The following is a 13,579-nucleotide window of genomic DNA, read 5'->3' as shown; positions in this document are numbered from 1 at the left end:
CCCTATCCATGCACCTCGTGATTTTATAAACCTCTATAAGGTCACCCCTCAGCTCAAGGGAAATTCAGCCTCTCCCTATAGCTCAAACCCTCCAACGCTCTGGTCAAATGTGTGAATCAAGAAAAATTGTAAATTGAATAAGAAATCTGTGATGGTTGAATTTTATAGAGGTGGTCTTTCTCTGACTAAAAGGGAAGTTGGAGCACTATGGGCAGAATAAAGATCACTAGCAACTGTTATGTCCTGGAGTTTCTGTGAGTATAATGTTGACAAACTGGTTGTCAGACTTATTTCTCTGTGGTCTTTGTCAGAAAATGGTATTAACTGATGGTTATGGAGAATGCTGTAAGGTTAGTGAGCATTAATGAGCCGTTATTCACCTACTAGTATATTTATATCTGATGAGTAATCCCTTTCTGAAGCACAGCCTTAAACTTTTCCTTACATTGAACCTTTTTTGTATCTATTTTACATGTTTTAGGATAGTCTTAGCTGTCTATACTTGCCTCCGTTGTTCCTCCTATTTCTTTTCCATCGATCCTAACTCTAAAGCCTCTTTTGTCTCTTGTAACCTCAGCACTTAAATTTGGCTCAGTATCTTGCTTTCCTACAGAGTCCACAGGCTTTTAAAAGCTATTTTTGTTCATTAATATCTCAAAGATTATCATCTGTCTTTGAGCAGTTTCTTTTTTCATTCTTTGGGATATGGGTGTTACTGAGAAGGGCAGCACGTGTTGCCCTTCCTTAATTGCCCTTAAACTGACTGGTTTACTTGGCCATTTTAGAGCACAGATAAAAGTCAAACTTGTTGCTGTGGACCTAGAGTTGCATGTAAACCAGATGAATAAGTTTAGCACATTTCCTTCCCTAAAAGGCATTGACGAGCTAGATGAGTTTTTAGAATAATCAAAGAAAGTTGTCATTGTTACCATTATTCAGATTATTTTTACGTTCCAGATTAATTAATATAATATATATTTCAATAGCTGCCCCAATTCCTCAGACCATTAGTCTCTGCCTCTGGATATTAGTCCATTATCCACGGCTATCTCCCTGAAGTATGATGTGGAAGATGTTTTTAATGACATTCACTTCACTTGCACATTGCAATCCACTAGATGAGCATCTGTTGCTTTCCCAAATGATCTTTCTACCCAATGGGGCGACAGTGTGATGAATTATAAGGTACACTGTATTTTTTGTGTTTGTTGGGATGTTAATGCCTTTACCACGCACTCGTGGAATCTAGCAATTGAATTATTTTGAGTTACTGATCTCTCAATATTCTATTAATGTCCTCACGCAATCTGTAATATGTGCAAAATTAATGTAATTGATGTGACTGATTTTGTGCAGGTATCAGATGGCATTTAAAAACTATGGAAGTCTCATTCATCATTCAAATGCTGTTACTGCTGTAAAATATAACCTTTTTACTTACCCTGTATAGTCTGTAATTCTGTCCCTGTGCCATGTGACCATGATTCGATTGTAATCATGATTACCAATCTTGTTTGCCAATTGTTCTGCCCCACAACTGAAAATCAACTTTTAGTTTCTTTACTTCAGAGCGACCTCAGGCGGAATATCACAAAAAGGTGAGTACTGAGCACCAAAAGGTTGTGATATTGGTTGCATGTTAGCCATTGTGTAATGCAGTATATGACTTGTGTTGCAGTCAGCTTCAGAATAATTGCATCCTTGTGAAGTTTGCCTTCCTGTATGTCCAAGCGTTGCTGAAGAGAATTTTATTTTGTTGTCCTGTGTCTAAAAGCAAGTTCCTTTTCTCTAATGTAATAGAAAGAGAGTGATGTGTTAAAAGACATTACATAGAGTTACAGCACAAAACCAGGCCATTTTGCCCAACTGGTTTATGATTCTGTCGTGCCTCACATCAACCTCCTCTTCATTGAATTCAGTTGATAAGTCCTCTTATTTCCTGTTCTCTCAGGGCTTCATCTAGCTTCACCATAAATGCATCTGTGCTTTTTTTTGTCTCCACAGACCACTCTGAGTAAAGACTTTTTTGAATTCCTTATTTGATTTATTGGTGGTGATCTTGGAGGCTCTAAGTTTTGTTCTTTTCGAGATATAAATCTGACCCTCTTCATGTTTTTGAATACTTCTGTTAAATTATCCTTCCATTCTCTGTGGAAAAGAGAAGAGCACATGCACATTGCAATCCACAAGATGAGCATCATTTGCTTTTCCCAAATGATCGTTGTATTGAATGGGAGAACAGTAAAGGGCTTTTGCCCGAAACGTCGATTTCCTGCTCCCCGGATGCTGTCTGACCTACTGTGCTTTTCCAGCACCATTATAATTTAAACTCTGGTTTCCAACATCTGCAGTCCTCACTTTTGCCTATTTAATTTAGAACTCCTTCCAAGTCTAACCACTCAGTATAATCCAAGTCTACATTTTCCTACAACTTCCACTACACATTAATGTTAAAACTAAGCTTAATCTCTGAGGAATTTGATTCACCTGGAACCATTTCTAAAAACATTTTCAAGTATGTAAATTCTCACTCTGTTGAATGGTAAGGTTTTGGAAAGAGAACATGCTGCTGCCAGTAGTGCTCAAACCTGCAACTCACTCTAAAATTCTCCATTTGATAAGTTGTGCCTACACATCACTCTTACGGATCCCGTCTGTCTCTGAGTATCACAAAATAAATCTTGATAAAAGCACTATGGAGAGCCCCTTATAACACACCACTAGTAAGGCAGCCGTGAGTTGAAAGCATAATGTTTGCATTCATTATGAGATGATGAGGTTTGACTTGGGACATGGAGCTGGGCAACAGGCTCATCATTTGCTTATGGGAAAAATATAGAAATGACATTGAAACATAAAAAATAGGAGCAGGAGTAGGCCTTAGCCTTTCAAGCCTGCTCAGCCATTCATCCAACTACATGCCCTGTTCCCATACACTTTGACCCCGTTAGTCCTAAGAACTGTATCTAACTCCTTCTTAAAAACATCATCGTGTTTTGTTCTCAACGTCCCATTCTTTTTCCCTCAGTACTACTAGCTCCCCTTAAATTCATAGATCACTGAATCCCTACAGTGTGGAAACAGGCCATTAGCGATGCTGTTACACCTGTCTGGTTGGAAATTTTTAACCCCCACCAAATCATCCTTGTGCAAACAGAGTTCTTTCAGATTTTGTTATTCACCCTGTTCAGAGCTACTCTGTGCTTTTTGTTTCATTTCTTTTTCCTACCCAGCGATGCTGTTACATACTTCTAGACATTCTTTTTGGCCACCATCAAATGTTACATGTCTGTAACTGAATCCAGGTTTTTAATAGAGTCCAAAGGGCATCACCTACTCTTAATCAGCTTTGAGGGACCTGCACTTCTAACAGCATCTCCCAGTGCCCAGTTTATTTGCAAAGAGTGCCGTCAACTAAGGAATTATGGCAAGCCAGTAATGCCCACATCCACAAACTGAAGTGGTGGGGAAGGTGACATATGGGTATCCCGGTATAACAGTAAAATTGGTTAATATTGAAAATCTTCAAAATCCATGAAACCACAATCTGACCTTTGCTCTAAAATGTTGACTTAACTATAGGGAAGCATGACATTTTCTCTTTATGGTTGCACTTCAAGTTGCAGGTCAACATTTAATATTTTACACCACAATTTGGGAGGTACAGCAATCCATCTGCAGAAACCCTCACTGCTGCTCCATGGCTAAACTACTTTAGAGCTGGATTATCCTTATTCTCATGGCCATTTGAGATCAGGAAGATCATTTACAAACTAGATTTGAGTTCCAGTTAATGAGTGAAACCGTTTATGAATAACAATGCAACATGCTCCTCACTGTTTTCTCTTCCCCTACCCCTTCAATCATCCATTTTACACCATCCATATTTTGCCTCATCTTCTCCTCCGAGCTCTAACATGCTAGGATATGAATACACAACCCTGTGTTGCCTTGCTCAAGTTTAAGTGGAAATAGGATCGGCTAAAATTGCAACTACAGGGGCAACACCGGTCTTGGCTTAATCTGACATTGACCAAATAAGGGGAGGTTGCTGGATGATGCTTGGAAATATGTGCATTATGTGTGGGCAGTGTGTCTGCTGCATGGCTTTTAATTATGTAGTGCTATCATTCATGAGTTCAATGATTTTCGAGTATTATTTATGATTTGTCTTTCCTTCAGAAATCACTGCATTTTAGAATAGAGATGATTTGTAATCAGGTATATGGAGAAACTGATAGAAATTTTGGAAATCTGCTAAACTCTCAGGAGTTAAGAGAGAATAAAACTCTGCTGTCTGAAAGAAACTCCTGTTGGTAAGCAATGTCACGAAGGAATGGAGGTCTGCAAATATTGTCATTATTTTAAAAAGGTACAAAGAACAGACAAAATAATTCTCTGCCTTTCGATCTGACCTTGTAGATGGTTGGCAAATACAGAAGGATGGGATTAACTGTTACATAAAAAGGCACAGATTAGTCATGGATAGTCAACATGCTTTTGTTAAGGGAAGGTTGTGCCTTACTAACTAACTTGAACTTTTTGAGGAAGTAACAAGGAGGATTGATGAGGGTAATATAGTAGATGTTGCTTATATAGATTTTAGGAAGGTATTTGACAAGGTCCCACTTGACACTGGATAGAAAATGTAAAGCCCATTAGGAAATGTAGTAAATTGGATCCAGAATTGGTTCCATGACAGGAAACAAAGGGTAAAGGTTGACGAATGTTTTTGTGAATAGAAAGCAGTTTCCAATGGTCCACAGGACTTGGTATGTTGCTGTTCATGCTATACATTAATGAGTCTCATTTAAATTTAGAACATAGAACGTTACAGCGTAGTACAGGCCCTTCGGCTCTCAATGTTGTGCCGACCTGTGGAACCAATCTGAAGCCCATCTATCCTATGCTATTCCATTTTCATCCATATGTTTATCCACTGACCATTTAAATGTCTTGAAAGTTGGCAAGTCTACTACTGTTGTAGGCAGTACATTCCATGCCACCTACTACTGATTAAAGAAACTACCTCTGACATCTGTCCTGTATCCATCGCCCCCTCAATTTAAAGCTATGTCCCCTCGTGCTAGCCATCACCATCCGAGGAAAAAGGCTCACACTGTTCACCCTATCTAACCCTCTGATTATCTTCTATGTCTCAATTAGCTCACCTCTCTACCTTCTGCTCTCTAACAAAAACAGCCTCAAGTCCCTCAGCTTTTCCTCATAGGATCGTGCCTCCAAACCATGCAACTTTCCTGTATATCTCCTCTGAAACCTTTCCAAAGCTTCCACATCCTTCCTATAATGCGGTGACCAGAATTGGAAGCAATGCACCAAGTGTGGCTGCACCAGAGTTTCGTACAGCTGCAATATGACCACGTGGCTCCAAAACTCAACCCCTCTACCAATAAACCCAAATACACTGTATGCCTTCTTAACAGCCCTATCAACCTGGGTGGAAACTTGCAGGGACCTATGTACATGGACACCGAGATCTCTCTGCTCATCTATACTACAAAGAATCTTACCTTTAGCCCAGTACTCTGTATTCCTGTTGCTCTTTCCAAAGTGACCCACCTCACACTTTTCTGCATTAAACTCGATTTGCCATCTCTCAGCCCAGCTCTGTAGCTTATCGACATCCCTCTGTAACTTACAACATCCTTCAGCACTGTTCACAACTCCATCGACCTTAGTGTCATCCACAATTTTACTAGCCCATCCTTTTATGCCCTCATCCAGGTCATTTAAGAAAATGACAAACTGCAGTGGCCCCAGAACAGATCCTTGCGGTACACCATTAGTAACTGAACTCCAGAATGAACATTTCCCATCAACCACCACCCTCTGTCTTCTTTCAGCTAGCCAACTTCTGATCCAAACCACTAAATCATCCTCAATCCCACATCTCTGTATTTTGTGCAATAGCTTACTGTGGAAGTAAACAAACACTTTACTGAAGTTCCTGTACACCACATCAACCGCTTTACCCTCATCCACCTGTTTGGTCACCATCTCAAAGAACTCAATAAGGTTCGTGAGGCATGATTTATCCTTGACAAAACTGTGTTGACTATCCCTAATCAATTTATTCCATTCTATATGATTGTAAATCCTATCTCTTAAAATCTTTTCCAACATTTTACCCACAACCAAAATAAGGTTCACTGGTCTATAATTACCAGGGTCTCTACTCCCCTTCTTGAACAGTGGAACGACATTTGCTATCTTCCAGTCATCTGGCACCATTCCTGTAGATGATGATGTCACAAAGATCAAAGCCAAAGCCTCAGCAGTCTCCTGGTTTCCCAGCGAATCTCAGGATAAATCCCAACTGGCCCAGGTGGCTTATCTATTTTCTCACTTTCCAGAATTTCTAACACCACCTCCTTGTGAATGTCAATCCCATCTAGTCTCGTAGCCTGTATCTCACTGTTGTTCTCGACAACATTGTCTTTTTCCAGTGTGAATACTGAAGAAAAATATTCATTTAGCGCTTCCCCATCTCCTCTGATTCCACGCACAACATCCCACTACTATCTTTGATTGACCCTAATCTTTCTCTAGTCATTCTTTTATTCCTGAAATACCTATAGAAGGCTTTAGGTTTTTCCTTGATCCTATCTGCAAATGAGTTCTCATGTCCCCTCCTGGCTATTCTTAGTTCTCTCTTTAGGTCTTTCCTGGCTAATTTGTAACTCTCAAGAGCCCTAACTGAGCTTTCACGTCTCATCCTAACATAAGCCGCCGCCTTAATCTTGAAGAAGCGGAAGATGGTGGCTTATGCGAGGCACATCTGGACAATTTGCAGATGACTCAATGGCTGTGTAGTTGATAATGAAGAGGATTATAGAACATAGAACAATACAGCACAGAACAGGCCCTTCGGCCCACGATGTTGTGCCGAACATTTGACCTAGCTTAAGCACCCATCCATGTACCTATCCAATTGCCGCTTAAAGATCACCAATGATTCTGACTCTGCCACTCCCACAGGCAGCGCATTCCATGCCCCCACCACTCTCTGGGTAAAGAACCTACCTCTGACATCACCCCTATACCTTCCACCCTTCACCTTAAATTTATATCCCCTTGTAACACTCTGTTGTACCCGGGGAAAAAGTCTCTGACTGTCTACTCTATCTATTCCCCTGATCATCTTATAAACCTCTATCAAGTCACCCCTCATCCTTCGCCATTCCAATGAGAAGAGACCTAGCACTCTCAACCTATCCTCATACGACCTATTCTCCATTCCAGGTAACATCCTGGTAAATCTCCTCTGCACCCTCTCCAAAGCTTCCACATCTTTCCTAAAATGAGGCGACCAGAACTGCACACAGTACTCCAAATGTGGCCTTACCAAGGTCCTATACAGCTGCAACATCACCTCACGACTCTTGAATTCAGTCCCTCTGCTAATGAACGCTAATACACCATAGGCCTTCTTACAAGCTCTATCCACCTGAGTGGCAACTTTCAAAGAGCTATGAACATAGACCCCAATATCCCTCTGCTCCTCCGCCTTACTAAGAACCCTACCGTTAACCCTGTATTCCGCATTTTATTTGTTTTTCCAAAATGGACAACCTCACACTTGGCAGGTTTGAACTCCATCTACCACTCCTCAGCCCAGCTCTGCATCATATCTAAGTCTCTTTGCAGCCGACAACAGACCTCCTCACTATCCACAACTTCACCAACCTTCATATCGTCTGCAAATTTACTGACTCACCCTTCGACTCCCTCTTCCAAGTCACTAATAAAAATTACAAACAGCAGAGGACCAGAACTGATCCCTGCGGAACTCCACTTGTAACTGGGCTCCAGGCTGAATATTTACCATCTACCACCACTCTCTGACTTCGACCGGTTGGCCAGTTTTCTATCCAACTGGCCAAACTTCCCACTATCCCATGCCTCCCGACTTTCCACATAAGCCTACCATGGGGTACCTTATCAAAAGCCTTACTAAAATTCATGTACACTACATTCACTGCTCTACCCTCATCCACATGCTTGGTCACCTCCTCAAAGAATTCAATAAGACTTGTAAGGCAAGACCTACCCCTCACAAATCTATGCTGGCTGTCCCTAATCAAGCAGTGTCTTTCCAGATACTCATAAATCCTATCCCTCAGTACCCTTTCCATTACTTTGCCTATCACCGAAGTAAGACTAACTGGCCTGTAATTCCCGGGGTTATCCCTATTCCCTTTTTTGAAAAGGGCACAACATTCACCACTCTCCAGTCCCCTGGCACCACCCCCATTGACAGTGAAGACGAAAAGATCATTGCCAACTGTTCTGCAGTTTCCTCTCTTGCTTCCCACATAATCCTAGGATCTCTCCCGTCAGGCCCGGGAGACTTGTCTATCCTCAAGTTTTTCAAAATGCCCAACACATCTTCCTTCCTGACAAGTATCTCCTCTAGCTTACCAGTCCGTTTCATACTCTCCTCTTCAACAATACAGTCCCTCTCATTTGTAAATACAAATTGCCGTGGATTGCAGGATGATACCAATAATTTGTTTGACTTCACCTGACGAAGGGGCTGAGCTCTGAAAGCTTCAAATAAACCTGTTGGATTATAATCTGGTGTTGTCTGACATCTGGATGTAGATAGGTTAAGCAGATGTGCAAAAACTTGTCAAATGGAATATATTGTGGAGAACAGAAGAGCTGAATGTTAACTAAATGGAGTAAGAGTGCAGAAAGTTACCAATAGATATAGAAGTCCTTGTGCATAAATCATAAAAAAAGCTTGCATACAATATCTATGGGTAACAGGGTAGGAAAAAGAAATGATACTTGTTTTGTTTCAAGGGGAGTTGTGTAAAAATAGGGAAGTCTCACTAAACTATACAAGGCACAGTTCAACTCCTGTTGGAATACTGCAAACAGTTTTGGTCCCCATTTTTAAACAAAGATATACATGCATTATACTCAGTCCACAGAACACTCACAGGTTGGTCTCGGGTTTGAGGCAATTATCTTGGGAGGAGAGGTTGATCCTGAAATTTGGGAATTTTGAAAAATGCAAGTCAACCTTCCTGAAACATACAGGAATCTTGCAGGACCTGTGGAGAAGTTGTCTCCACCCTTTCAGGAGGGTCCAGGACCAGAGGACATATTCTCAGAATAAGGGATCACCTGCGTAAGACAAAGATGAAAATAATTTCCTTGGAAATCTCTGTTAGCACAGAGTTTTGTAGAGACTGTTTTTTAAGGATATTCAAGGCTGAGATAAGATTTTAATCTGGAAGGAAATCAAGAGTTATGAGGAAAAGGCAGGAAAATGGAATTGGATATTATCAATCAGCCAAGATCGCATTGAATGGCAGAGCAGGAGTTGATAGGATGAATAATGCATTTCTGCTCAAACTTATCGATTTTCAAGAAAGTTGCAGGGCTTGAAAATTGCATCAGTGAGGAAAGATCAGATAAGCTTAGGTTGTTTTCTTTAAAGCAGAGGAAGTTGACTTAGCTGAAGAGTACAGAATGTTTGAGGAGCTTGCATGGAGTGGACAAGGAAATCTGTTTTCCATTTTCAGAGAAATTAATTACGAAGGGTCGCAGATTTAAGGTGATTAGAGTGGACATGAGGAGACATTTTTTTCACCCACTGTATAGTAGATTTTTGAATATTTCTACGAGTTTGGGGGTTTACACAGAACTCTCAATTTATTTAAAAGGAACCCGGATCTATCCCTGAAGTGCTGTAACCTGCAAGGTGGAAAATAGGAATAGAAAAGGTGGCCAGTTTTTATTAATGTATGCAGTCATGAGGAGCTGAATGGCTTCTTCTGTGTCAAACTGTGGTTTTCTGGGAAATGGTTAATATCAGGTGTTTATTTATACACGCTAGGGAGGATGAATGCCACAAACATTAGGTATGTTTTGCTCCCATATTTGAACAAGATTTCAAGTCCCAAAGTATGGTGTTAACTGCACAGCCCATATATTCAGGTGTCTCTGTTTGTGCTATTTTGCCCTAGTGAGAAATGCCTTATGCTCATTTTTATTTTTAAACTGATTTGTATCTTGAACAAAAACTGCTCTATTATTAACTGCCAGATTGAAATTGTGTGTGTCTGTTTAATTTGGGGCTGAAATGGTAACTGAAAGACACATCAAGCCCCTTGAAAAGCAAGATTCCAATCCATTGTGCAGAAACAGATTTGCTATATTAAGAATTAAGCATACTTTAAAACTTTTAGACCCCTTTTAATGTGTTGTTACCTTTAACAGGGCATTGATCTTATCAAGATAAGGGGTATTAATGTTGAATAAGGAACAACCAAGCCCCTGACAGTTCTAAATGGGACCAAGTAACTACAGGTGGTTGCTGTACCTGAACAAGATTGAGGATCATAGATCTCTGACTTGTGTAAAGGAGTTAAAATTAAAGCAAGTGTGCACTGTGAAGTCATGGAGAAAAACATTGATGTTTGTAAGATCTGTTTTGTAAACCAGAGATTCAATATTAGTAACCCATTCCTTTGTAATTAACTGGGAATTTCATTCCATCTTTCTTCCCTATAGTCCATCTGGACTTGGAGATTTGTCAACCCACAGCTCCATCAAAATGTGTTTCGTACCATTTCCCTTGTGATTATAATTTCGCAAAGTACTCTCTGCCTTCCACTTCCTGACTTACAGCTGTTACTTGTGTTTTGCCTCTCTGGGGCAGTGCACTGGAAACATCAAGCCTGATTATTCCTGCTGTCATCAGATAAGTTTAAGGCAAGATAAAAATATGCAAACTCCCCAAATTTGTGTGTCTCTTAAATCCAGGTTGACAGAGGGCACAGACCAGGTTTCTGTACTTAATGAGAATTACTTTTTATTACAAATAAATAGATTCTAACTACAGATAAACAGTTGTGAACCATCAACCTATAACCTTTAATCCTGTCTACGCACGTGTACATCCAGGCACGTAGGAAAAGAAACATGGATATATTATGATTCGGAGATGCCGGTGTTGGACTGGGGTGTACAAAGTTAAAAATCTCACAACACCAGGTTATATACCAACAGGTTTAATTGGAAGCACACTAACTTTCGGAGCGACGCTCCTTCAGGTGATTGTCCTGACAATCACCCGATGATGGAGCGTCGCTCCGAAAGCTAGTGTGTTTCCAATTAAACCTGTTGGACTATAACCTGGTGTTGTGTGATTTTTAACTATGGATATATTAGATCACTTGGAACCTAGTTCAGTGTTCCCTGTTCAGAGTTTGCTGAAAGGGTCATTGGTTTTCCTTCCTAGATACTTTCACTTGTTTGCAGAAGATACAGGATGACTAGTACATGTTGAGAAAGATCTCTGACATATTAATCGAAAGTCCTCGTTTATAGCGAGGGGTAACAAACCACCTATCTTCAGGTCGGTGATGCTTTTTACTGCAGAACAGAAACTCAGCACTTTGCATTCAAGGGGTCCAATTGCTTCAGCCTCAATTATTCACAGTGCCAAGCTATTTTCCTGCCTGTTGGCCAATCACATTGTTATTAGCAGGCAAGGGCTCCTTTGTCATCAATAACTAGACTTTAGTGCACAGACCAACTAGCCAAATCTTCATTAATGCGCAGACCTAGTTCCAGCTTGTTTGTAATCAGACTTCCACTGCTGCTTGAATGCTCTTACCTCCTTTCCTGTCTGTCCTGAAGACTCTAAACTGGAATATTGAGTTGCCAATCATGACCCCTTTTTAACCATGTCCCAGTGACAGCAATTACATCATACTCCTGTGTTTTCACTTATGCCCTCAACCCATGTATCTTGTTTGTCAGACTCTTCTGTTTTTGTGACCACTTCCCTCTTCCTACCGATGACAGTGGTACTAATATGTACCAGGATCTGACTCGGCAAAAGTGAGAACTGCAGATGCTGGAGATCAGAGTCAAGATTAGAGTGGTGCTGGAAAAGCACAGCAGGTCAGGCAGCATCCAAGGAGCAGGAAAGTAGACATCAGGCCTCATTCCTGATGAATGGCTTTTGCCCAAAACATCTACTTTCCTGCTCCTTGAATGCTGCCTGACCTGTTGTGCTTTGCCAGCACCACTCTAATCTTGACCAGGATCTGTCTGTTTGCCTATCCCCTTCAGAATTTGCTGAGGCCATTCAGTAGATTTCCTGACCCTGGCATAAGGGAGACAATGTAACACCCTGGAACCTCTTTTGCACCACAGAAACATCTGTTTATTCCCCTTACAATTGAATCCCTACTACTATAGCCCTGGCATTTTTCATCTTCCTGTCTTTTGCAGGAGACCCATGCATGATGCCGTGCAGTTGGCTGCCACTGCATTACTCTGCAAGTCATCTCCCCCAGAAGTATCTAAAACGGTAAATCCGTTTAGTGAAAAAAAGAGGGATGGTGATAGCGACCTCTTGCACTACCTACCTTCCTCTCCTCTGACATGCCCTTTCTACGTGTTCAATCTGCAACCACAGTGTGATCACCTCACTGAATATGGTATCCATGACTTGCTCAGCTTTCTGGACGCTCCACAGTGAATTCAGCTCCAGCTCCGAAATGTGGTTTGTCAGTAGTTGTAGCTGAATATACTTCCTGCACATGTGTTCAGTAGGAACAACTGAAGCTTCCATGATTTACCACATAGTACAGGCGGAGTATATCAGGGGGGTGAGCTCTGCTGCCATGATTTCTCTTCAGTGTGAGTAAACCTCTTCTCAAAAAATATATAATTATCTTTATGTAAGAACACTGCTAACTTGCTTCCCCAATGTTAACTTACCCTATTTATTTTTTTTCATTTATTTGTTTGTGGTATGTGGGTGTCGCTGCTGGTTAGCATTTATTGCGCATCCATTCCTGCCCTTGAGAAGGTGGTAGTGAGCTGCTGCCTTGAAACGCGATGTGAAGGATCTAGTGTTGGACTGGGATGGACAAAGTTTAAAAATCTCACAACACCAGGTTATAATCCAGCGGGTTTATTTGGAAGCACTAGCTTTTGGAGTGCTGCTCATTCATCAGGAGCAGCACTCTGAAAGCTAGTGTTTCCAAATAAACCTGTTGGACTATAACCTGGTGTTGTGTGATTTTCAACTTCTTGAACTGCTGCAGTTCATCTGCTGTGGGTTGACCTACAATATCATTAGGGAGATAATTCCAGGATTTTGACCCGGTGACAGTGAAGGAATGGGCAGTATATTTCCAAGTCAGGATGGTGAGTAGATTGGAGGGGACCTTGAAGGTGATGGTGTTCCCATGTATCTGCTGCCCTTGTCCTTCTAAATGGAATGTTCATACATTTGCAAGGTGCTGTCTGAGGATCTTGCATGAATCTCTTCAGTACATCTTGTAGATAATACAAAATAAAAGCAAATTATTGCGGATGCTGGAAAATCTCAGCATCTGTAAGGAGAAAAAAGAGCTGACATTTCAAATCTAACTGACCCTTTGTCAAAGCTTAAAAAAAAGGGAGAAATGGGGAGGTATTTATACGAGGCTGAGAGAAGGCTCCAGAAGCATGGCTCCAGAAGCAAAGGTAGCAATAAAGAGGTGATAATGACAGGGAGATTAGGAACTGTGAATGACCAAGG

The 13,579-nt window shown here is 41.0% G+C and overlaps 1 protein-coding gene across 5 annotated transcripts in view; it reads left to right on the top strand.

The window, feature by feature from the left end:
* Positions 1 to 13,579, top strand: part of strada (STE20 related adaptor alpha) — a 139,655-nt gene that overhangs the window by 48,301 nt on the left and 77,775 nt on the right. For 2 of the 5 annotated variants that reach the window (XM_043675351.2, XM_043675350.2), the window contains exon 4: positions 1,570 to 1,598. The exons of 2 other annotated variants lie outside the window; for them this stretch is intronic. In XM_043675351.2, coding sequence (XP_043531286.1) covers positions 1,570 to 1,598 — 29 coding nt within the window. Of the gene's footprint in view, positions 1 to 1,569; positions 1,599 to 13,579 lie in introns of those variants that run through there. One more of the 5 variants, XM_087977973.1, reaches the window with a different exon arrangement.

Source organism: Chiloscyllium plagiosum, unplaced genomic scaffold (assembly GCF_037043375.1).
Source record: "Chiloscyllium plagiosum isolate Xiang-an unplaced genomic scaffold, Cpla_swu_hap1 HiC_scaffold_32, whole genome shotgun sequence".
NCBI lineage: Eukaryota > Metazoa > Chordata > Chondrichthyes > Orectolobiformes > Hemiscylliidae > Chiloscyllium > Chiloscyllium plagiosum.
The sequence above is the reverse complement of the archived record's forward strand: the minus strand, read 5'-3'. Positions and strand labels throughout refer to the sequence as shown.